General features: G+C 44.9%; 1 protein-coding gene across 1 annotated transcript in view; it reads right to left on the bottom strand.

The window, feature by feature from the left end:
• The window catches only part of FAF2 (Fas associated factor family member 2), a 362,642-nt gene that overhangs the window by 96,725 nt on the left and 238,902 nt on the right, over positions 1 to 27,015 (bottom strand). Inside the window, exons 6-7 of the mRNA XM_069651461.1 lie at positions 24,658 to 24,743; positions 24,471 to 24,562 (exon numbers count right to left, since the gene is read on the bottom strand). Coding sequence (XP_069507562.1) covers positions 24,471 to 24,562; positions 24,658 to 24,743 — 178 coding nt within the window. The remainder of the gene's footprint in view (positions 1 to 24,470; positions 24,563 to 24,657; positions 24,744 to 27,015) is intronic.

The following is a 27,015-nucleotide window of genomic DNA, read 5'->3' as shown; positions in this document are numbered from 1 at the left end:
ACCATTTCTAAGTTAATAACTTTTGTAACTACACTCAGTTAGCAACCAACTTCTTTTGCAAGTAACGTTTAAACACGTATTCTTTTCTAGGCAAAAGGTCCAATCCTTTGAAGTCGTTCCCTTATTCTTGAGGCATGAGTGGTCAGTGGCAGAAAGGGGGGGGCGCACTAGGGTCTAGCGTACAAAAAGCAGGTCAGGACAGGTTCTTAAGTAGCAAACGTCAAAGACTATTCAAACAAGTAAGTACTTTAGAGTTAGTTGAGGGTCCAGGGGCTTCATAGAAGACACCCTAGGATGATTCCGCAGGTGCCTGGGTGTACTGGATGAGTGGCCTCCCAATCACAGAAAACAACCCAAAGCTTATACAAAAATCACAAAAGTTTCAGGTAGTTAAAATACCCCAGCCAAGACAGTACCTCAGCAAGAGTTACAGCAGGAAGACTTCAGGATATGCAGCCAAAAACCCAGTCGATTGATTCCTTTGTCAAGAAAACAGAAGAAAGGACTTTGATAGGATATTTATACAGCACCTAGACACAATGCGTTCAAAGCGTTAGGAAGGCCTTCTGCAGCAGGGATCACAGAAGAATGGTCCAGGCAAGAGTTTCCTCGTGGCTGGATGCGGCTCTGGATTTGGCGCCTTTTCAGAAGCACAGAAGAAAAGATCGCTGGTCGGATTCTCGTCGTTTGAGAGGTCCAGCACTCTGGTGAGGTGACATTTTGGATTGGAATCCAGCAGGATGCCCACGAAGTTTCAGCGAGATTCGGAAGAACATGCACCGCACGATGGCTCGAGGACACAGGGTATTGGGGTATTGCAGCCCCGCAAAGCCGTAGCACAACATGGGATGGCTCACAATGCAGGACTTGTTGAGTCTAGTGGATCTCACCAGGCTCTGGGTCGGGCCGCCGTTTTCAGAGTCCACAGGTCGATTGGAAGGAAGGGCTACAGCAGGCTCCGATTACACAGCAGACTCACTGGTCGCTGAAAATCGTTTCAGCCACAAATTCTTAATCTTTCAGTTTGGTTTTGGTTCCAGTGGTCACTACTTCAGCTTGCAGGTTCAGACTTTTATGCAGGAACCCAGCCAATCAAACAGTCTTGCAACATTCAAACTTGGAGGGCTGGCAATCCTTTCAGGACAGCCAGCCTTCCAGTTTGAAATGGAATTTCGCACTCAAGCTGGAAGACAAAGGGCTGCAGAGTTTTGGACTCCTCCCTTGCTTCCTGCAGTCACAGACACTCTGGAGCCTGGGCGTGAAGTCCACAGGACTCCAGCCGAAGACGAAAAAAGGAATTTCCCCACCCATGATGTCCGGAGAAGGAAGAACGAACAAGGAACACTAACATCGCTAAGAACAAGATAGGGGCCATTTTGGCAAAATAGCACCCATGGGCGCCTTTAAGGTGCACCGAATTAATAAAAAGCTTCACTGCCACCAGCCATTAAAGGCAAGTTTGTCCATGTAACATAAATGTGACATTTGAAATGAGAAAGGGCATACTCAGTCCTTTGTCTTCCAGCCTGAGTCTGAGATTGGAGTTCAAACTGGGAGGCTGGCTGTCCTGAAAGGATTGCCAACACGCTCCAAACCTACGCCCCAAATTTGAATGTTGCAAGGCTGTTTGATTGGGTGGGTTCCTGCATAAAAGTCTGATCCTGGAAGCTGAAGAGAGTGGACCACTGGAGGACAACATCCGAAGCAGAAGACTATGCCAGCAGCATATTCCTGGTCCGCAAAGTGCCCGGTGAAGCCCTGCAGCTGTGCTGTCCCCGTTTTCGAACAGGAAGACCCATAAAGGACGGCTTCCTCCCTTAGGCTGGTGGGACCAACTAGCTTCGAGACAAACTGTTTTGGCGCAAACACCGACTTGCTGCGACTTTTCCAAGGCTGCAGAAGCCCAATACCCACGGTAGATCGACCACCAGTGAGTGCATTGTCTTCCTAAGTCCAAATCCAGCCAGATCTTCGTGTGCATCCAGAAGAGCCAACAGAAGCAAGAAATCCTGAGTCCAGGACCAAGGGATCAAGGAAATCCTAACCAGAGCTTTTCGTTGGTGCTGAAGAAAAGGCGCCAAAACCACATACGCTGAATTGACGGGAATCCATTGCTGCTGGCTTACTCTCTCAAGTGCAACCGCAGGAGCCTGCCAGACGTCCTCCCTTTCGTCATCACGACCAAGGACCAGGAACAAGGGACTACTGCATTGTATCGTGAAGGCAGCCAGCTGGAACACTTGGTTCATTTCAAAAGGTACTGTGGAGCTTGGAGTAACTTATCCTTTTGCCGTTTGGGGTGCTTCCCATCTTTGAGAGTGCGATTTACCCGTAAACTAAGTTGACCTACACTTACCTTCATCTTGTGCTTTCTAAAAGGTGACTCCTCTTGAGTTGCTATGATTTCTCTTTTGAACACCTATTTAAGAACATTTCTAAGAAGAGCAGCATCAGAACTTTGACTTTGCCCATTGACATTGGCTGTCCTGGCTCCCTAAAGGCCTCCTTATGAACCTACTGGCTCTGGCAGTGCTGGTTCCCTTACAGGTCATAAATGCTGAACACTTTAATCCTGGGATAATATACTGCCTGCATTCCTTTGTGGGAATCTAACTGTTCTTCTAACCCATCAGTCTGTTCTAACCCTAACCTTCACTTCCTTAAAAACTCAATATTGCAAAAGTGATAGTATACAAATGCTATACTGACCTCAAATGATGTCACCTACGGGTGCTGGAACATGTGTAACATGAATTACTCACCCGCTTCATTGTTCACTTTTTTAATTGAATTTTAACTTGGACTAATGTTACAGCCACGTACTGCTTTTTAAAAAATGCTTTACATATCTTTGTGTATGCATAAATACTGCTCAGTCACACTACCAACCTGTGTAGTGCAGGCCTCTACTAAAAGTAGGTTACCTAATACCAAGAGAAGTCTTGTGTAGTCCCACACCAGTTGTCCTGCACCAATTCTTACCCAACAATGTGCAGTGCCTGTTAGGATTAGAGTAAAAAAGTTACTAAATTTTAGGTAGGTACTCAACTCAATCCCAAAAGACTATTTAAATCCTAGGGAGGGATCTTGACACAGGTTCCACCACCAAAGAACAGGTTGGCGTTAGGACCAGGACTCAACACTATTGTAACCTTATAGTAGACCAGGCAGAATAGCAATAGGTATGTAGACTCCCCCTGCCACAGAGCTCTCCGGAGACCACGTGAATCCGTTCCAGGCTTGTTCTGTCTTGGTTCATTTTGCAAGGGGCATCTAGAAGGCTAGTCAGCAAAGGTTACTTTCGGTTGCAGGATTTAATTTTGGTCAGTTGTGGTGCTTAGGAATCTAAACAGCTTCCAGTAGAACACGCAAACGAGGAACGGTGGAGACCATGTCGGGTCAGATGGCCACAGGACACAAAGACACGTCTGGACAGAGGTCAATACGGTCAGGCAGCAATTTTCCAGTGGTATACACAGGAGCAGGGCTAGCACAGCTTCCCTTGCAGCGAGACGGCTATAATTGAAGGAGAAGGCGACTAGTGTCACAAGCTGAAGATCTACAAAGTTCCAGAGCTCTGCTCAAACAGAAACTTAGGCCAGGAGAGAGCTGGTCAGTCCAGTGGTTGGTCTAGGCACACTTACAAAGGTTCAATAGCAACAAATCCTCAAGCAGAGGTTGAGACTGGTTGTTCCTAGTCCAGGGGGTCGAAACACCAACACAGTCCTCCTTGAGAACAGGACAGAGGAGCAGGGATTCACCTGAACACTGGAGTCTATTCTGGTCAGCTGCAGGGGTTGCCCACCACATTTGCCTAGAAACGGACATTCAAGCACCAGGGATGTGGATTGGGACTGGGCAGTCCCAGCGCCTTCCTCCGACCACACAGTAACCGCCCCTTAGCCTGTGAAAGCCACAGCTTTCCATAAGGTTTTGGGTATGATTTGCACAGAACTGGTAAATCTTCTCCCCAGAACTTTGGTTTACTAGTGGGATATTTTTCCTTAATACCACAGTGAGTGGGAACCTTTTTCCACACTCACATAATCTTTAACTCTTTTCATGGGTGTCATTTTTAAGACTCTCCATAGTGTCTTTTTAAAGTTATCCTGGGGCGCTGTTGCGCACAACTAAAATGGCCCTGAAAACGTCAGTCAAAACCATGCATGAAGAGGTCTTCGTATGACAGGGAGACCACAAATCATTTACTTGTATGCGGATGACACCCTACTATAAATTAGGAACCCAGAGGTAAATCTAGCGCCAATTATGGCTGAGGTTAAGAGGTCCTCTGAATACTCGGGGTACAGGGTTAATGTTTCTAAGTCAGAACTGTTTCCGCTTACACCTAAAACCAGAGATATGTCAGACACATAGGGATTCAAATGGTCACCAACACACATCCGCTACTTGGGGATCAGGGGATCCAGAGACGGGAGTAAATTGCTCGCAGAAAATCATGGCGAACTCCTACAATCCCTAACTGTTAAACTACAAGTCTGGAACAAGCTCCCTCTATCCCTATTTGAGCGAATATCATTACTTAAGATGGTAGTGCTACCCAAACTCCTATACCTTTTTTGCAACATACCGATTTACCCGGCCAGAACATTCTTCACAAAACTAAATATGCTCGCCACTACATTTGTATGGGGAGGGAAAACGATCAGGTTGAAGTGGTCCAAAATGACAGAACCCTTTGCAAAAGGTGAGATTGCAGCACCAGACTTTGAACTTTATTATCTAACATCAGTCACACTTCGCGAAACACTGGTTCGACCCAGACCCACTGGCACCACACATTACCCTGGAAAGATTTGCGGCATCCCCCTCAGATGTGCGAGCTGTTATGTTTGACCTTAATCGGAAGGACACGTGCAGATATGATCCTGTAAGCGCCACTGTGCGTGCATGGGCCAGGATATCTCAGAGACTTGCCATTACAACCCTGTATGATCCGGAGGTACCATAAGGCACTACAGGTTACCTGGGACCCACAGAAGCAATTTAGAATGCGAGACATGTTCCCGGATGGGAGATATTGTGCATTAGACGATTTTGTCGGGGCAGTGGGTGGAGACCACCTTAAGCGATTTCAGTTTCACAGGATGAAATCTGCCTTCGCCGCCAAATGGCCCTCCTTCCCAGAAGAGCCACCCACACACAAATGTATTGCAGCCATGACAGAACCAGGGGGACACAGGAAAAGTCTGCCTGCACCGTACAGCCTTGTTCAGATCCATTCCAAGCCATGCAATAACATTAAAGAGACCTGGGAACGAGATCTGGGTGTGGAGCTGTGTGAAGCCACATGGGTGAGATACTGCCAGTTGACTAAATGTGTATCCATGAACTCAGGGCTACGTCTTATTCAGTTTAAAGTTCTGAACCAGTTGCACTACACCCCAGCCAAGTTAGCTAAGTTTGTGAAGGGCCACACGGGAAAATGCCCTAAATGTGACGACCCTGACGCAGACTCCTATTATATGTATTGGGCCTGCCCACCGATAACTAAATTCTGGGGGGAGGTGGCAGAGATTCTGGAAGACATTACAGCAATACCTGCTACACCCTCCCCACGGAAATACCTTTTTGGGGATATTGGTGAAGCTGCAACTACCACTAGACAATTGTTCAATTTATCATGTGTGGTTGCGAAACGAAATATACTGAAATGTTGGAAGTCCACAGATCCTCCACAGATCCTCCCAGGCGACAGGACTTCTTGAAAGACATGTCGATGGTTAATGAACTTGAAGAACAATTTATTATTACATTGCCATCGAGATGCCGCCCCAAAGACATATGGACGCTGTTCAGGCTCTATGTAATATGTTATCTGATGAAGAGGACAATCCATCGACACCGCTCTAGTACCGTCAAACAAAGTGCAAATGTGTAGTGTATACTGTAAATGTTCATCTATGTTATATCATGTTGCGATTCGCTAGCCGCTGGTTTAAAACATTTAAAAAAGTTCTCTAACAACTTATTGGCAATAAGTGCCTGTTGCTGGGTTGCCCTAGGGGCTCCACTCTTAACTTACTTTTGCTAACCTTGAGAACTACAGTTCCCAAAGGGAGAAAGGATATTTGGATCCCTTTTACATGTTATTCTGTGAAACCAGCACACCTCATCTTATGTGGATGTCTGGGGAGATGCAATGTATGCCCTTTCACATTAAAACGAACAAGTCTGTTACAGGGCCAAACTTACCTTCAATGGCTGGTGGCAGTGATACCGTGTATTAATTTGGTGCACCTTTACCGCGGGCTGTGTGCAAAGCTGCAATAAAGGGACCCAGAGTGCTCATTTTACCGAAATAGCACCAGTCTTTTTTCGCCATTTTAGTGTTTGTCGTTTCTTGTTCCTTCCCCCGACATCCAGGGTGGGAAATTCCTTTGTGTGATTTTTATCTTCACTGGGAGTCCCCTGGACTCCCCACCCAGACTCTAGTCTGTCTGGGTGGGCAGGAATGAGGGAGGAGTCCAAAACTCCTCAGCCCTTTGTCTTACACCTTGCTTGAATGGGGACAAGTCCCAGTGGGGGGCTGCCTCTCCTGATTGGACAACCAGACCGCCCCTTGTAAAATACCGGGAGAGAATGCAGAGGTTGTGTTGTAATTCCTGATCAATATTGCGAACCTGGAAGCCGATTAAGTCAACCACTGGCACCGAAACCGAAGAGGAAGATTAAGGAAACGCAGCCGAAACGATTTCCAGCGACCGGAGAGACTGCTGTGTAACCGGAGCCTGCTGTAGCCCTTCCTTCCAATCGACCTGGGGACTCCGGAAACGACAACCTCGACCCAGAGCCTGGCGAGACCCACTAGACTCAAGGAGACCTGCATTTTGAGCCATCCCAGGCATTGCTGCGACCTTGCGTTGTTGCAATACCCCAATACCCTGGCACCTCAAGCCATCGTGCGGTGCACGGCCTTCCGAATTCTGAATCTCGCTGAAACTTCGTGGGCATCCTGGTGGATCTCCAGAGACACAAATCAAGTCCGGAAAGTCCCAACAGAGTGCTGGACCTTTGTAACGACGAGAATTCAACCGCAATTTTCCTGTCTTCTTCTGTGCTTGTTGAAAAGGCGCCAAATCTGCAGAACCGCATTCAGCCACGAGGAAAACCTTGCCTAGAGCCTTCTTCATCGATCCCTGCTGCAAAGTCCCTTCTGAGGTTTTGTTTTCAGACACCACGACAAGGAATCCTCTGACCGGGTATTTGGCTGCCGACCCTGAAGTTCTGCTGCTGCAAAATCTTCAATGTTGAGGTACTGTGTTGGCTTGGGTATGTACTTACCTTAAGCCCGTTAGGATATCTGTGTAGCTGTGGGTTGTTTTCTGCAATGGGGAGGCCTCTCATCCATTGCACCCAGTCCCACTGCTAGAATCCTGCTGTGGTGTCTTCTGTGAAGCCCCTGGAGCCTCTAACTCTAAAGTGAAGTACTCACCCGTTTGCCCAGTTTTCCTAAAAGACCTTTGCTACTAAAGAACCTATCCTGACACTGCCTGATGGTCACTAGTCCTAGTGACCCCCCCCTCCTTCTGCCACTGAGAACACTCATGCTCCAGGAATAAGGGAAAGACTGTCAAGGAATTGGGACTTCTGCCTAGAAAAGAAAATAAGTGTTTAAAAGTTACTTACTTGTAAAGAGTTAGTTGGTAACTAATTCTAAGAGTGAACAGTTACAACAGTTCTTACTGATCTTGAATGTGTGATGCACTATTCTTAAAAGTATGGTTAACATCTTTTCTTCCTTAGCAACTGTTTTGTCAGTCTAATAGAAAATAGATGTGAAGGTATTTTACTCTCCTGTGATTAGGTTGTGCCTCTTCCCAAAAGTAAAGTGTTGGTAGTACCAGATTAGTCCTTTGAGGATAATTGTATGAGTGACTGGGTCTTGCTTCCCCTGACTTGCCTGTCCTTAAGTCTGTGTTAGGTTGTTGCCTACCTAGAATAACTGAGTCATCCAGTAAAGTGACATTGGGTTTTACTTTCCTCTTCATTGTGAGGTTAAACAAAGTATGTGGGTTTAACTTACCTTATGTTAGCTTTGTGCCATCCAAAATAAGTCACAAGAGTTGCTGCTTACCTCAATCTGGGGTTCGCGGATTTCAAAAGCACCTGTAATTGTATATTACATCCTTAGGTTTTACTCACCTAGTATAACTGGGCGTTATCACAAAAGTAGTTATATGTTTTTACTGCACCTAGAATAGGTGTTCCACTATTCACCAAAAGTATATTGTCCAGTTGACTGATTAAGTGATTTGTACTGAGAATCATACAACTGGAAGAGTCTACTGCCCTTGCATTACTGAATGTAATTGTAAAAAAGTAACCATTGTTTTTTTACTCCCTAAGAATAGGCTTGACCTATACTGAATGTGTATGAAAAGGTTTTGACTTTCCTAGAACTATTGTTAGGTATTTCAAATAAAGTCTATACTTGGTCTTTGCACCTTCAAGTATAGTGTTGTGTTTTTATACTGTGATTTCATATAATGTGTTAGTGCTTACTTACCCCTAGATTTATCTGGGCCTACCAGTTTTTAAATGAATCCTTTATTTTTACAATACAAAGTGTCTCAGTGTTGGACCATTTGTATTACAAATTCATTTGTACTGATTCTAGAGCAATCTCTCCCTCCTAAAATAATCCTGGCTGCTCCGTCTACGCTAGCATATACTACGGTGGTACAGCCTTATACTAAGAGTGCAGTCTTGTACTGCCTCAGTAAAATGGTTTTACTAAGCCCTTAGTTGGACTTCACAAGAACTGTCCTAACAAGGCATTTCCTGACCCTGATATTGCAGGAAGAAAGTGAAAGAACAATGTGGCCAAAGAACAAGTGAAAAACCTTGTGGCATGGCCATCTTGGGGTACTGCTGCCATCTTCAATAGCTATTTGCGGTAAATGCTCAAAGTGAAGTAAAAAGTTCCAAAATTAGTAAAAATATTGCAGCTGCCACCAGGTTGTCTTAGGCACATTGTAAAAGTAAACAAAAAGCCATGGTATCCAGTGATAATGTGGCCGGGTAAATGGCTGCCAGGTGGCAACATTTCCCTAAAAATGCACCCTCCAGAAAATCACTTACTCCAAATATTCTAGGATTGGAAGTCACATACAATTATACCCCTCCTAGAATATTAGGGGAACACTTTATAGGGGTTGGGGGAAAAAAGAAGTCACCTACCTGGCGACTTTTCACCAGCAAAGCCATTATATAAGAAAAGGTGAAGCCCGGCTGCAGTGAAAAGGTGGTGCGTTGGTGGAGTAGAGCCGTTTAGCTGCTGTGGCTCTGGCTTTTGATTGTGCACCTGGACTTTGCTCAACTGCATCCTGAATTTATTTCAATTCATTCCGTTCTATTTAGGAGTTGCCTACTCCTTGAACGCTCTCGGAGAGCGAAGCCACGCCCCCCCGGAGCAACCAGGAAGTTAAAAACAGTACACCGAGCCCTCGCAGCGTGAAGCCCGGCTGCGGTGAAAAGGGCGGTGCGTTCGTGGAGTAGAGCTGTTTAGCTGCTGTTTGGCTCTGGTGGCGCTGCAACCAAAGTGAATGTGAAGTCCGTTGCGCGCTCCCTGGGTATCCTCCCTCTTGCAACGCTGAGTGCAGTGTGTGGAGCCGCGTGGGTATTCTCCAGTGATCCGAGCTGAGGGGCTCAGAGGAGATTGAACTGCTGTAACCTGCATTAAGATAAAAGGTGAGCGCATTTTGACCAGAGTTCTACACTTCAAAAACTTTCATACTCGCATATTGCCTACTGTGCGCCATCTTATCAAAACCACAAGGGTAGCAGTGGCGAACTATCAATGGATTTCCAAACTAATTAGTGTGTGGATCGCTCGAATGACTGTGGGGCATGGCCCTTTGAACAGCCGAGCATACCTACACATTGCACTTAACCATTTATGCACGTGAGGAGGTCAACTTTTGATCTCTTATTAATTTAACCTGCTTGACTGCGGGGCTAGACCCTTTGAGCAGTCGAGCCAACCGTTGTGCCATAGCAATTTAAAACGGTGTACTCATGGGAGTACTGGAAGAGTACTGCTTGAGACGCAGCAGGATTTGCCGATTAAGTTCGCCGCCTGTTGCCTGCTTTCAGCGCTTTTGTCTGTTTCTTGGAGAAGGTCACTTGGAGGACTGTTGGAGGTGACTAAGGACCTTTGTGGGATGGTCCTGGAGTCTGCTCTGTTCTTTGTGTGAATTGAGTTTATAATGGCATACAAATTAATAAGTATGCCGCCGAACATCTCTCATTTAACATTAGTAAGGAAACCACCAAATCAGGGTGGCTCTGAAGCTCTACAGCAGAAATTTTACTCTGCCACTTGTATCACGCCAACGCGAGTGTCATCCAACTCAAAACCTAAATTCACTTTTGACAATTATATGAATGATTCTATTGTCTCCATTTCATCTATGTCAACATCCCATCTGGTTGATCACAACAAATCTGGTGGGTCAGAGGCCAATAGTTTCCCATTCCCTGTGCATGCACCTTGTGCGAGAGTTAATCCACAACCACTCTGTCCACACAATGCTAGCATCTACTAAACACATCCTGAGACTTTCTTCCTCCCGCATTGCTACCTCACCAATAAAGTTCCCTCCCTTGTGTAACAACCACACGTGCCTGTCCATCCATGCAAGCCAATGCGAATCCCCAATATCAGAGGGATAATTGTCATGGTGAGGATTTCCATGTTGGGGAGGAGGATTCAACTCAAGCACACTCGAGTAGACATTCGTAATCCCATGCTACAGTCCTTTGCTCCACCTACGCCCAGAGCAATCAAAACTGTACCAGCTGATTTATTTTTACAGCATTCAACCGGCTCTCATTGCCATTAACACTATCATGAGCCTGTATAAACTCATTGAGTCACTAGATAAAGGTCTCACATCAGTCGAAACAATTTGATGATATAACGAAGTGGTTATCAGCATACTTTTCATCTACACAGTCTAAGAGTATGCTTGCACACAATGAATTGTATGTAGTGAATAATTCAGTGGAATGTGTCGATTCTGATGTTGATGGTATTGTTCATAACCTGGCCATGACTAGTGAACATACACATGCCAGGAGGTGGCTTTAGATTCTTGTGCGTTACCCTGATCTCTGGTATAATACGTCCTATAACGAGCTCATGTTCTACCTCGTGTGTTAAGGTAAAGACTGCATCTATTGTACATCCATCTCAAGAAAGCGCCTCTGGAGCAAAACAGGTGAATGTGGTGCCTGCACCGGAGCGTCCAGCAAGCCAAGGTTTAAGCCATCTAGAAGCGCTCAAAGCTAGAAATCCTAAAGTTGTTCAAAAGAAACCTTTTTCTTTGCTAAAAAAAAAAAAACGAAAAATATGGTAAACATCAAACATACCAAAAAAACTCAGTTCTTTTTTCAAAGCCTGGAGCAAAACAACTGCTTCACAAAACAATGTGCCTGTGGTAACTAGAATAGCCCCTAATTCAATACCAGCATCCATAGCTCCTTCAATTCCGCCTTTGGCACCTCCAGTTAATATTGGATTAAGTAACAAAGATTGTCCGGTTGGCTCTCTGTCTCCTCTTTAACAACTAGTATTATCGATAGCTCGAAATAATGAGGCTGAGAACCAACTTGCTGCATTAAAGAAACAAAATGCTGATTTATTTGGCTCAACGTATGTCCAGCCTATTGAAGTGTTATCAGTCCCCACTGTTCACGGTTTGCCAACCTTGCCAACTAAATTTTTAAGTGAACAAGTTTGTGAACCTTCCAGACTGCCTATTACAACACAATCTAGTGCCTCTTTTCCTAAAGTGCATGCTTCCACAACAGCTGTTTTAGCAACACAACATGTGTTTGAAAATTTCAAACAGAAGGTAGATGAATATTTGGCCACTAACATGGCCAGGATGCAAAACACCATTCGTGCAGCGGTGGTTACTGCTAGTGGCCAAATCCCTCAAATCTCCTCACATGAAGAACAGCATATGCAGGAGAAAATGTGTGGTGTTCATCGTAACACAAGCACTGATATTTCAAAATTAAAATGGATACCACAGAAACCCAACTTGCACCCAGTTTCACGCCACTTACATCCACGCAGAGCACATTTTCACACTTTCATCCTAAAATGCCGAGATGGAAATTTCCCATCCTATGACTTGAATCGCCAGAGTGTTTTGAATATGTTTGGAGATGTTCCCAAGCTATGTAATGTATCAACACAGGACATTGACCTAATAGAATTTATCTCAGACTCAACACGCGCAATTGTGAGACTATGGCTCCCATCTGGAGAAGTGCGAGATTCCATTTAGAGATGTAGGATGCAATTGTTCGATATGGGTTTCCTTCTAGCTGAGGACGCTGCATGTGTCCACCCTAAAACCCAAAATATTTGTGTGAAACCTAACATCTATCAAGGAGTGAATCGAGACAATGCAGTTCCTCAGAGTGTCTCCACTCAACAATATTAACCACCAACATTTTCTGCCCCGGCCACCTTTAAAATAGCAAGATGGAATACTAGAAGCAATTCTCACTTACAATCTTCTATTGCCAAGTTGTCTGATCTTTGCCAGGTGATCGCACTGCAGGAAACCTGGCTCATTTCCTGCCCATTGTGGGATGGTTATGAGATTACTCTGCTTCCTGCTCTTCCCAGTGGTGGTAGACCGTCTTCTGGTCTCCTTGTGGCAGTGCATATCTTTAGAGGCCTGCGTGTTAAGCTGTGGTCATCGGTTGGGGCTCAGATCCAACTAGTCCAAATTATCAGTCACACGCAGGTAATAGCATTTGCCAATATTTATAGGAACACTGCTCTCTTGTCCGATGACACCTTTTATGATAGACCTCTACAACAATACGATGGAACTAGCCCTCAACCAGATAGCTCCACTCAAGCAACGTAAAGCCAAACCCATGGCCTATACCAACAAATGGTTCTCAGCAGAACTAAAGGCTCTCCGCAACATTAAAAGAGTTGCAGAATCTAGCTGGAGAAAAGCACCCTCTCCCTCCTCAAAAGACAATTTCTCTACAGCTGCCTCCACCTACAAATCTGCTATCCTAGATGCCAAAAAAGATCTATAACACAAGAATACTTGACGCTAAATCTGGTACTAAAGAATTATTCCCTATACTAAGAACTTGAATCACCATTACCACCCTCAGAGGACTGTATTAAAGACAAGGCCTGGTGTAACAATATCCAGCTAGCCCTATCACCCTTCTACAAGCAAAGATACAAACTAAAAAGCCAACCTTGCCACTAAAGACAACCTCAATAGTAAAAAAGACCTCACCTTTGCCAACTGCCCCCCTTTCCACTTCTCCCCTGTCACTGAGGAGAAAGTAGTTAAGATAATCGCCAGTCTTAAACCATCCAATTGCAAAGGTGACTTGTGCCCCGCTTCTGTCATCAAGGACAGAGCCAAAGACCTAGCTCCTCTCATCACCTCACTGATCAACTCTTCATTCAAGAATTCTGTGGTCCCCAATAACCTCAAAGAAGCATGGGTCCTCCCCTCCTCAAAAAACCTAACCTAGACCCCAACATCCCCACCAACTACAGACCCATCACAACGGTCCCTTTTCTCCTCAAAATATTAGACAGAGTAGCCTACCGCCAAATACAACAACATTTGGAAGAAAATAACCTAGGCCTGCGACAATCCGGCTTTAGACCTAGGCACGGGACAGAAACCGCCCTCCTGGATCTAAAAATCCAAATGGATGAAGCCAAAGACAAGGGCAATCTGGCCATTCTGCTCTTGTTGGATCTCTCCGCTGCCTTCGATCTAGTCGACCACCAGATCTTCACTCAACACCTCTCTTCGGCTGCCACATTCTCCCAGAATGCCACCAATTGGATTCAGTCATTTCTGACAGGACGACTAGGGTCTTCGCCCCTTCAGCAGCTGCTGACCCTATCCCAATGTGGAGTCCCCCAAGGGTCCTCATTTCTCCCACACTTTACAACATCTTCACTAAGCTTCTCTTCGACCGTCTTGACAATCTGGGTGTTAGCTACACCAATTACGCTGACGACATCCAGGTCCTCATCACACTCACTGGTTGCTATGAAGATGATGTTGCAAAGTTAAATTAAATCTACCTAGAAATTCAAGCTTGGATGGCCACACAATCTCTGCCTAAATGACGATAAGATGGAACTGCTCATCATCGGATCCCAGGCTCGCCTCAAACTGGACTCTAAGTACCAATCCTTCTCCATGGACGGCAACATTATAAAAGCATCCAAAGAGATCAAAACACTAGGTGTGTATCTCGACTCCACCCTATCTTTTAAAAAACTTAAATGCCACCATCTCATCTACCACCTATACCAATAAACTTATAAATGCCTGCAGACCATTTGTATCCCCCTCCAGCTGCCTCACTTTAGCTAGAGCATTGATATTGTCTAAACTAGACTATTGTAATACACTCTTCCTGGGCACCACAACTAAAAATCTGAACAAACTCCAGATTCTACAAAATAACGCACTAAGGTGCGCTCTTAACCTCCTACGCAAGGCACACATCTCCACGGCCAGGAAAGAAGTTCACTGGCTCCCCATCCGTGACAGAATTAAGTTAAGAACCCTTGTCATTACTCGTAAGTGCCTGTCATGGACTGCCCCACGCTACCTGACAAATTCTCTAGACACAGCACTACCAGAACTCCCCATCTACACCAACTAAAGATTCCCAAATTCAACCTAAAAACAGCAGGAGGCTCCAGCTTCAGTTCTTGCAGCTCCCTCTTGCTATCAGATCGGAAGCTTCCTTCTGGCCATTCAGAGCCATGGTGAAATCCTGGCTCTCCACATAACTCGCTGCCACCTTGTCTCTACCAATTTCTACCGTACGGCTTAACCATATCTTGTATCGCACCAACATGTAACCCGGTCTGCATGCTCCATTGTATCTGTTCCGCTTACTGCATACCTATTTGGTACATTGCATGTACCCTTTTTGTCTTGCGAAACGCTATGTAACTATGTTGTCCACATGATTATGCGCCCAGCTACCTAAGGGTTCAGTCACGCTTTATAAATAAACAAACTAAACTAGGATGGTCTGAGATTCTAGACATGATACTGATGAACCACACAATTTCAGACACCATCATTGCGGGTGACCTTAACTTGGACTGCTGGAAGCCCTCTGGCAACACTCAGGACGCTCAGACATGGAACAACCTTATGCAAGACTGCAATTTTTATAATGCCAAAGGTTCTGTCAAAGGAGACGTACCCCCCCAACATACGTGGCAGCATGGGTCTAGCACAAGTACAATCGATTATATTTACACAAGTTCCCAATTGTTCAAAAATGTAATCAAATTGGACATTAGCGACCAACTTCACAGTGATAATAGACTGTTGCTCGCACATGCCACCTGGAACTCTGCGATAATCAGAGACAAGCCAAGCTTGCATGCAGAGGCGAAAGTTAATTCCTCCAGAAATCGTCTCCAGTGGAATTCAGATACATTAACCAACTTTAAAAATAGGGTGGATTATAATGCATTGCAAGCCAACACTAAGCAATACGCCGATCTTTTAAAACCATTCATGAAGACCATAACCATTCCTCGGCGTAATCAAGTATGACACCCACACACCTTTAATGCAGAGACTCATCGTATTAAAGCAGATTTCAAAAATTTCAAAAAAAACCTAGCAGCATCACAAGATCCTCTGCGCTGGCAGCACCTAAAAACAGCTAAATGCCGCTATAAAAACTGTTTAAAGAGTAGAAAGACGGCTCAATTCCAACAGGATAGTGAGACAATGCAAAGTGCCATGTGTAACAAAAACTCTGCCACTATGTGGCAGTTACTGAATGATCATAAAGGTCATCTCCAGGGAGACGCACAAATCAATGGCGTCCAGGAATCAGCTTGGATTTCCCACTTTTCCTCTTTGTATGCCGATCCGGTCGTCTCAAAAATGATGTATACACCTACATCTGCCTCCTCGTGGCAATTACAGATCTCTGCAGAAAGCATTCGTGCCATTATCATGCAGGCAAGCTCCTCTAGGGCGATGGGTCCAGATGGGCTTTCGAACTTTATGTTCAAAGCCCACCCAGATGAATGGGCCAATATCCTCCACTCCATCTTTGAGGAAATATTAACATCTCGTGCCATCCCCCTATCTTGGAAAACTTCTATAATTGTCCCCATTTTCAAGAAGGGCGATCGCAGTGTTCCCGCCAATTACCAGCCGATCGCCTTACTGGATGCGCCAGGGAAAGTATTTGCCAAACTGATTCTTTGCGAATGTAATACCTGGACTCTACAATCCCAGCTCCGAGACCCTCAAACAGGATTCGTTGCTGGCATGGGAACTACCATAAATCTATTTGCCCTTAATTCAGACAGACGTGATGTCAGATTCTATGTCAAGACCGGAGGCTCCCGTTATGCTTCTCTTTCTTTAATTCGAAATAAAGAAAAAACCCAGCAGCAAGGTATTTGTGCACCCAAGTGTGCCATAAGTAGTGTGCAAAAACAGGCGCAAATATATAATAGTAAGCATGAAAATATAACAATAACATAACTAAAGTCTCTGAAGGAACTGCATTTCCCAGGGAGCTTTGCTCCAGTTCATTTAGAGGCCACCAACATGTGACCTAGTCCACCAATAGTAGTTAGATCCCCTCCATAAACAGTCCTAAACATGATGTCACTTCCTCTTTCTTTGCTGCTCACAGCAAGAGATAAGTACTTCATGTTTAGAACTGCTTATGTCACAATTTTATAGTTTCCAGATAGCGTTGCAAAATGTCATAATATGTATATTTACTGCATGATTATAGGCTTATACAAATTTACTTTCAATATTTACTAAATGGATACTTTTATTATCGTTGCGCTCCAACGCCAGTCCTCTGGCCTCGGAGACCGCGTAATGTGAAGCTCTGCTTCACGCAGTCACAGCTGATCAGCTGTTATTTGATCCGCTCATCGAGCGGATCCCTCGGCGGACTCGCGCCGGCTTACCCGCATCTTCGTTGCGCTCCTGAAGCACTGGGGAGTCAGCGCGACCTAGCCGGAACACGCTGCACCGCCTGCAGACCACCAGGGGAGCGCTCCTGCTCTCCCTGGTCCTTTCCTCTGCATTCTGGCGCTCGAGTGCGCATGACCGTTATAGTAGAACGGCTTCTTGCAGCTCGCGTGCCAGAATCCGTCCTCGGGCAGGAACGAGTGTTTATTCTTGCGGTTTTTCACCACGGATAGAAGAACCCACGCGAGTGAATGAATATATATTTTAACACCAAAAAAAAGGAACAGAAAGAAATCTCCTATTCAGCATATCAAGAACTTACAAAGCTGAACTGAACTAAGATTACTGGGCAGTGAGAGAAGGCGTTCAGAAGCCCAGAAAAAACAAAGAAAAAGTGAGTAAGGTGCATTTATTTTACCATGGCAGCGCAGTACTCACCTCAATCTGATCAGGCTTAGTCTGAGGCTGAGGGAGATCACTGCTACATAGACGAAGTGGCAATGGCTAATAGTTTACAGAAGGTTCTGGAATCCTCAGTGGGGGCCAGTATTAAGAAAGCGGTAACGGATATGCTCATCCCATACAAAATCACCTAGACTCTATGGAGGAGCATTTCAGAGGGACCTCCCCTCCTGTGAGGAAGAGAACACAGAAAAGGAAGCACCTTACCGAAGGGGGATGTACACCGGCTCGCAAGAGTAAAAGCTCTACGACCCCCCCCCCCCCCCCCGAGCCAGCCACCTAATGCCACAGATGCCGTTATGGACGCCTTCTCAAGGCTGAAACAAGCCTTCATGAACAGGAAGGTAACCCCTTCCCACCAACCCTCTTACCCAGGAGGAGGAAATCAGGGGAAAAAGACCCTCAAGCCCAGAGGGATATGGACAGGGCACGGAAGAAGATGATCATATTAGGAGCGTCTACGACACTGATCTTTCCCATTCCTCTTCAAAAGAGGAATTTCATCTAGAGGATTCAAAACCCTCTGGGTCAGGGATTGCGGCAGACCCCATCCCTAAACACACAACCGGGGCCAAACCTCCTACAGAAGGTAGGTTTACCCCAGAAGACCTATACACCCCAGGTCCACCAACTGGGAACCATCTTCCAAGACATCGAGTTACATCCACCTTAGGCTGTGCAAGCCGCTTGACAAAGTAGTCAGGGCCAGACTTCGTGCCGAATGTCCACGACCAGACATTGCGGATAAAGTAGCTCTGACTCCAGAGCTTGATTCTAAAATGATTACCTTTCTAGGTAAAAACGTTAAAGACCCTAGGAAGGGTCTTGATCGCGCCTGGAAGTCATGCCAGGATAAAGTACTGGACGTAGCAGATCCACTAGCAAAAATCTCCGATCTTGCGAATGCAGCCATCACTTCCTCGGACCCTATCGACCCAGTGATACTGTCCGGTTGGATCCAGAGGGCTATTTGCCTCTTGGGAAACGAGACGACGGAAAGGCAACCAATACAAAATAGATGGCAAGTTAATCGAACTGGCAGACACAGAATCCGGCCCAACTGCTCAAGGCCAGTTTTTCGAGAGATCCTTTTATGAAGGAGATGACAAAATTCGTCGGGACATTCACGGCATTGGACAAAGCACAGGCTTCAATAAAAAGTCTTTTTGCAACCAAGGTTTTCTCCAGGGCCGGACGAGGAAGCGGTCGCTCTTCCGGCCGTTACTTCTTCGACAAGAGACCTCAGCAATCCAGAGGCCAGCATAATTCCTGGCAAGAATGCTCCGACAAATTCTTCCCCTCGAGAGGTCGTGGAAGAGGGGGTCCCTGGAGGAGAGCGGCTAGATACCCAGCCCAACAACAACCTACAGGTCAGTGTAATAACAGCGCCAGCGCCACTAACCCTTATAGAAGGGAGGTTAATGTTTGCAAATGCTTGGCATACCTTATCGGGAGACGCCTGGGTAAGGGACACAGCTCGGGGTCTGCACCTAGAGTTTTTCACGCAGCCCATTCAGACATGTCGACCCACTCCCATAGTAATGTCTCAATCAGATCAGACCGCCTTAGACAGCGAAATACTCAGTCTTCACCAGAAGCAAGCGATTCGCCCCTGCACAAGTCAGGGAGGCTTCTACAGTCCCATATTTCTAATACGCAGGAAGCAAAAAGTATGCCCAGTCAAACCTCAGAGCGCTCACCGAATTCATCATTTACCGCCATTTCAAAATGAAAGGTATACACATGCGCAGAGATCTTCTGAGGCCAAACGACTGGCGTATGCGCCTAGATTTAAAAAGACGCTTACCTCGCAGTACCGTTTCATCAAGCACACACATGTTACCTGAGATTTTCTTGGAAAAATCAAGATTGGGAACGTACAAGCCTACCCTTTGGGCTCTCTTCAGCGCCTTGGGTTTTCACCAAACTCTTAAGGCCTGTCGTAGCTCATTTAAGAGAACAAGGTGTCCGTCTCATAATTTACCTAGACATCATTTTCATGGCCCAATCACAGGAACTAGTTCGGAAACAAACCAAACTAGCAATAGACTTGCTACACAGTCTCGGCTTTCTCATAAATTGGGAGAAGTCAGTTCTACTTCCATCCAAAAATATGGAATTTCTGGGGTTCATAGTGGACACACAGAATTCTCAACTTCGACTCCCATCAGCCAAAATTCACTCTACCAAAAGAGAAATACGCAGGCTTGTACAGAAGAACATGTTCTCTCTTCGAGAACTAGCAAGAGTGATGGGGCTACTTTCATCTTCCATTCAAGCAATATTTCCCGGCCCTCTTCACTATCGAGAACTGCAAAGATTAAAAGGCCAACACTTGAGGCGGAGCCTTTCTTATTCTCAACTCCTGACACTGTCTCCTCAAGCGAAGACAGAGCTCAACTGGTGGCTCACTCACATGGAAGCCTGGAACTGCAGAGACATCTTCGGCTCCGCTCCAGATATTATCATAGAGTCGGATGCCAGTCGCTCCGGTTGGGGAGCGAGATGCGGCGCCGTAGCTACAGGATGTACTTGGTCCCCTCAGGAGCTGGATCTACATTTCAACTGTCTGGAGCCTCTTGCAGGTTCCTTTGCATTGTGCTCTTTTGCCAGAGACAGAGTAAGTTGCTGTGTCTTAAAGATGGACAATATATCTGCGGTAAAATACATCAACCATCTAGGCGGCACCAAATCAAGACCCCTAGCAGAATTAGCCAAGGATTTCTGGCATTTCTGTCTGGATCATCATATTTCAGTTACAGCGGAATACCTTCCCGGTCTCTCAAATGTAATCGCAGACTGGTACTCCTGCCATTCAACAGATTACAGCGACTGGAGGATCAACAGAGGTTTTTCTCTGCCTCCAGGATATCTGGGGTCCAATGTTCATAGATCTTTTCGCCTCCAGACTCAACTCCCAATTATCAACATTCTACAGCTGGAGGCCGGACCCAGCAGCATCTGCGACAGACGCATTCCTGCAGTCATGGTCCCAAGGAATACTGTATGCCTTTCCTCCTTTCTCCATGATAGCGAGGACCCTGACGAAGGCCCGTCAGGAGCATGCGGATCTGATCCTTATAGCACCGGTCTGTACATCTCAGACCTGGTATCCAGTTCTTCTGGAACTTTCTTCAGATTCTCCAATCCTACTACCCCAGTTTCCAGATCTCCTACTAGATCCATCAGGTCAGCGTCATCCTCTCCTCCTCAGCAGATCTCTGACCCTAGCGGCCTGGAGGATTTCAGGTCAAGATGGACAGTCCCAGGCATGTCTCACAAAGCAATCAATCTCATTGAGGAGAGCTGGGCCCCTACTACCCTTAAGAGACATTCCAACTCTTGGAGCATCTGGAGCTCCTGGTGCCGAGAGAAAGGATTACATCCAATTTCAGCACCTGTAGAAGAGATTTTGAATTTTCTAGCATCCTTAGCAGAAAGAGGACTTGCCTACAGGACTGAACGCCTACCGTTCAGCAATTTCTGCAGGTCACGACCTGATACAAGAAGTACCAGCAGGAGAACACCAACTCGTCTGCAGGTTGCTCAAGGGTGTGAGACTTACCGTCCCACCTCCAGCTCGCTATGACAAGCTTTGGGACGTTAATAACGTACTGAACCTCTTTTTGTCATGGCCTCGTAACGAAGAACTATCACGTACGGCCCTATCCGGCAAACTCACTACCTTACTCTGCTTGGTATCCTGCAGGAGAGTCTTGGACGTCAGAGCTCTAGACCTAGCAGGAAGAGCCTTTTCTCCAGATGGCATTGTATTCCATATCCATAGAAGAACGAAGTGCAATTCCAGGGTGATTTCTTATCCCGCCTTTAGAGATCAACCTAAACTTTGCTTGTTTAAATGCTTGAAAGTCTACAAAGAAAAGACAGCTTCTCTCAGGACCTCCCCTAACGGACAGCTACTGATCGCTCTGCGTAAACCGCACAAAGCGGTATCAGCACCGACCTCAGCACCCTGGGACTTTAGCTCAAGCAGGGATCGACACCCAGCACTTCGGAGCCCACTCCGTTAGAGGAGCCATGGCCTCCAAAGCCTTTCAGGCAGGAGTTTGCCTAGAAGACATCATGAGGATGGCAGACTGGGCAAGCGAATCAGTATTCAAACAATTCTACCTGAAACCGGTAGATCAGCCGGCATCCATTGTGGTAAGTAAGCTTTAAACATGCATAATGGGAGGCTCCGGTCTTGACATAGAATAAAGATTTTCCATAATAACTTACTAGAAGATCTTAATTCTATTAAAGACATGGAGGCGAGCATCATCCCACCCGGCGAGAAATGAAAGCATATTACTTGATGTTGATTAAAGACTTAATGTAAATGTTAGGGATTTATATGTATTGCATCAGAAAAACTCCCATGAATTTCTCTCCCTCCCTGATAAGGGATCTAGGGTCGTCATATACAAGAAACTAATTTTTCCATTTCTTTGACAGCGCCTACAGACAAGTCCCCCTGATCACGGCCCGACGCAAGTCATTCTACAAGTTGGCTACAGTCATCTTCTATGGACAGCCAATTTGCAGCCTCGAAAGAGGAAGTGACATGTTTAGGACTGTTCACGGAGGGGATCTAACTACTATTGGTGGACTAGGTCACATGTTGGTGGCCTCTAAATGAACTGGAGCAAAGCTCCCTGGGAAATGCAGTTCATTCAAAGACTTTAGTTATGTTATGGTTATATTTTCATGCTTATTATATATTTGGTGCACCTATTTTTGCACACTACTTATGGCACACTTGGGTGCACTTGCTGCTGAGTTTTTTCTTTATTTCGAATTAAAGAAAGAGAAGCATAATGCTCTCCTCCGTGACTTTAATAGAATTAAGACTTTCTAGTAAGTTATTATGGAAAATCTTTATTCTCCAAAACTCAATAATCAACCCATTCAAACACTTATGTATGCAGATTACCTAGTTCTCATCTCAAAAACGTAACTAGGTCTGCAGCGCTTGCTGGACGCATTCCTTATCTATACTAAAAAAAAAATGAGTTGAAAATCAACGTAAGCAAAACGTAAATTGTTGCCTATTCACCCAAGCGTCAAGGCCCGTTATCATATGTCTGGACTTTTGATCGATCTCCCATACAAATGGTACCACAGTACACCTATCTTGGTATATTGTTTGAGGGCCAGCACCATGCAAAAGCCCATACAGCACGATTAGAGGAAAAGCTTACATCAATTTCACAAGCCAGAATTGTAATGTTTATATATGGTCAATTTTCAATAAGGCCCGCACTGTTTTTTTGGAACATGAAAACAATTCCGGCACTTTTGTATGGCCTTGAAACATTAAACACTAACTCACCTTTTCCGTTTGCTAAATGGGAAGCAAAATATTGGCGGCGTATTTTACACCTACCAAACTGTATACCCGGCGCCTGGATAAGGTATGAACTGGGTTTGGTTTCCATACACGCCATATATCAGTGGCGCTTGTGTGCGTTTTTTTAGAAAATGTTTGATTTAGACTACCCTAAATGTCTTGTTGAAAACTGACAAAATATATATTTACTACTAATCAAACATTTATCAAGCAATGGCTCACCAAGGTCCATCATATACTGAATTCGGCAGAAATATCACTAGACCTATTAATACAGAATCCTGATAACGCAAAATTAAAACTGTTTGAGCTTGACTGGATAACCACCAGAACCCTGTGTCTTTCGTACCATGATATAGAGGGAGCACGATTTCCACATAAAAAATTACAAACTTTGCCCTCTTATTTGGTCCGGTGCCCCTCACTTAAATTCCGTAATGGTATTCTAAGATTACGCTTTAATTTGTGGAATACCAGGGATGTTCAAGCCAAGCGGAAAACAATTAGCTATAAATGACAATGTCTGCCGTTTTTGCTTGATGAAAGACACTTGTGAAACATTAGTACACATCACAGAATGTTGTGCTTTACGGCACTTATGTGAAATTCATTATACAAGGCACTGCAAATACTTGTGCCTCACAGACCAGAGTTTGTGTTGGTCATTAATCTTGGGTGCCAGTTATTTACCCTTTACAAATTGCAACTGTTAACTTCTTAACATGCTTAGAGTTGGAGGCCACAACCTACTCCTGCTGTACAAAAAAAAAAAAAAAACAATATGACTAATTATGTGTTGGATACATTTCTTTTTAAATGTACCATGATTTTAAATAGTAAAATAATTTTATTCATCAATGATACTAAAACCACAAATAGAAAGAAAATGTTTAAACGCATTTGTTGACCTTATGATATATTGATGACTGTCTATTTTTTTTCTTTTGTAGTTTTCGTGGAATGAAATGTAATTGTAATGTAAATGTAAATGTAGTGTATGGTTTTTTATTTGTCATGTATAAACTTTGTATTTGAAAGGTTGATTTAATTCAGCTAATACAAATAAAAAAAGAAAAAGATACAATGGATCCTAGCTGTACTTCGCTCTAAGGCAGTGGATCTTCAAGTGGGGCTGGCTGCCCTAAGGGGCCCCGAAAGATGGTCATGGGGAGGGGACGCGAGGCTCTTCAAAAAAGGCAGTACAGCGACTGCTTTTAATAGACGATATGAGCAGATATATCTGGGGGGTGCGGTAACGCTATTTTTACTCAAGATGGGATTGACAATATCTTTACTCAAGGGAGGCTCATACTAACTTTGAATACCACTGCTGTAAGGCGATGTGTCCAATTGCAACAATACAAGAATTCACAAAGTCCCACAGTACTGAGAGGCTTAAGGACAAGTCAGCTTCTCCATATGAATAAGCAAACTAGCAAAGTAGTAAAGCAGAAGCATTTACTTTCCTCCATAAAGTCAGCACAGGGTCCCAAGGAAAAAAGAAAGTGAGTCCCATAGAAGTCAATGGGAAGAAAGCAGCAAAAAGAACATCTTTCCTAACAATCAGTAGTTAATCAGTATTTCAGCTTAGAACAAGGTGGAAAGCGGAAAGGCAATTTAACGCCTTTACTCACCTCTGTATCCTTCAGGTTTGCTTGTTGAGCAGGCCCAAAAGAGCATCCTGGTGTTTATGAACTGTACAACCTCTGGGGAGGTCAGTGTGGCACTACAGGGAGAAAGAACATACCATGAATAAGGGGAAGCACCGCAAAAACTAAAGAAAACTGGCAACAGTCAGGAAGGAGACTATGCCCAACCTACCGACAGAATTCATCAGTGTCTTGATGTTCATCACCGTGAAGGTAAACCAGTAGGAACCGCAGCTCACGCTTGGCATCATTGAGGGCCTGTGGGTGAGAAGATGACGTTAGGCATGGAAAACAAGTGCAAAGTGGGTACCACAAGGCGAATATAGCCAACATAGAAGAGGCTGCAACCCCTCCCACCGCCTCCGCACCCTCCCCATAGTACCAAATTCAGCAGTTTCAAATAAAGGACCAGTTTTTTTTGGAAGAATATGCAGAGTGTCCATCCTGACCACAAAGCCATACGTGAACCACTGAATTTTTTGGAGATCCGATTTTCTGAAGGAAAAACAAATCCTCCCGTAGAACTTCGGGGCTCTAATGATTAAGACTGTGTGTAGATCCTTCATGCACTCAATACGATACCCTAAATTCAAGGTTCAGGACAAAATTAGCAATGTGCACTCACCACTAGTCAACGTAGAGTTGACTTTTGGCAAATAGGAAATAGTCTGCCATGTGGAGCTTTTAAGAGGCAAGCAAGTTTCTATGCCTGCAACTTGTAGCTTTTTTTCCCCCCGGTTTAAGTTTGGGGAAGGGAGTCGAACAAAGTATTGTACATAAATTTCTTCATTGCAAATTGTCCAAGTCATAGTTGCTCACTGCCAGAAGGCATAATGCTGTTCATTAAATTTTTTAATGGAAGCATTGTCGGCCATCACCAGACCTGGACCACACTTGCCTTATCACGCCACAAGGGACATGAAACTCTTTGTTGCCAATCGAGATTGTTCGAATGTAGGCATTATTAATGTTCAAACTAAAAATATTTCTCAATTCCTGCTTGTGTGACTAAAGCATGGGACCATCATGACAATCTCCTTAGCTATGTGCGTGTGCCATGAAAACCTGCCCCATCATTATACTTCGAACACACAGCTGTTAGGGGAGTTTTCCCAAAGTCCACTTGGGTTAAGACTTCATAAAACTATCCCAATGGTATACAGGTCCCCAAACTCTCAGCATCAGTCTGTACCACTCATGCAACCTTGGTAGAGCAGTCAGGCTCATTTTAAGATGTGAGCTGTAGTTAAGTACACTGAAACTAGTTAGTAATGTAACTCAAACACTTAAACAATAAACCTATACAAAATATTATATTTACACAAGAGGTTTTAAAATACTTCACAATTTAACCAAAACACATAAGATTACTTGTAGATACTTTTCAAAGAACATTGCTTAGTCTGTAGTTGCTTGTGGTTACAATTGTTACAGCATTTGACACTGACAGTTCCTACCGTACTATCGGTAACGCACACACACAAAGTCACAGTAATTGTATTTAGTTAGCAAAACCACATAAGAGTCTTTTTGGAAGGAAAACGATTGGTTAGTCAAACAGTAGCAGAGCTTACGGTTTTAGAGACAGTTTCTTCGCACACTAGGGCTTTTACAGTCCATTCACAACCATAGCTGGAAGGAAGTTCGGAGAGGGCTAAAAGTCTTATGAACCAGCAGAATAGAAAAAAGTTCCTGTGGATACTTTCAGTCTCTAGTTAAGGATACCAGAAGAATAACGCAATGGTTGAGACCCTGTTGAAGGACTCGCAAAAGAGACAAGCAGCAGCTTGGGTCAGAGGTATGAGTGGACCCCCTGGACACCTCTAGGAGCACTCCAACACTGGAGAGACTTCTTAGATTAAGGTAAACAATACCTTTTCTACCCGCAGTACCTTGGGTTAGAAGAAATGTTCGTGGCTCCTCGATGTGGCAACGCAGGACCGGACCTTCTGGATTCCTTGGTCTGGAGGCAAAAGTCAGGACAACTGACAGGGTCTCAGCAGCAGACTCGAGGGAGGACCTCTGGCACAGATTACATAAGCCTCTCTGGTCATTCTGTGGTTTTGGTGCCTTTTCTGCAGCACCAACAATTAACATGATTGGCCCAGTCAATCCTCTTCAATTCCTGGAGTCCTGCACTCTGGTGAGGGGACTTGGAAGAGTTGGAATGTGCCTCTGGAGCTCGAAAACTTGGACAGATTCAGCCTTGGCAAGACTATGTACTACCATTGGGTCAGAGGTCTCCTGGATTTGCAGTTTTCAGCTCTGGAAAGCCACAGCACCTCGGGAGACGGCTAGAATTGTAGTTGGTCGCAGGGCTGGTTGGTCCCACCAGCCAAAGCGAAGGGGGCCTCTTTGGAGATAGAAAACAGGGACAGGACATCAGTGGTCACTTCATGGTGTTGCAAAGGGTCTGCAGGCGTCTCTGGTCATCTTCGGTTACTTCAGAGTCCTGTGGTCGACTTGCCTTTCACCTCAAGAACCTCACCTTACATTCAGTTTCAGCACACACTCCTGTAATCTCTTAGCA

The sequence above is a fragment of the Ambystoma mexicanum genome, chromosome 3p (genome assembly GCF_040938575.1).
Source record: "Ambystoma mexicanum isolate Mex_15411 chromosome 3p, UKY_AmexF1_1, whole genome shotgun sequence".
In the NCBI taxonomy this organism is placed as follows: Eukaryota; Metazoa; Chordata; class Amphibia; order Caudata; family Ambystomatidae; genus Ambystoma; species Ambystoma mexicanum.
Note: the sequence above shows the minus strand (reverse complement) of the source record. Positions and strands in the feature narration are given on the sequence as shown.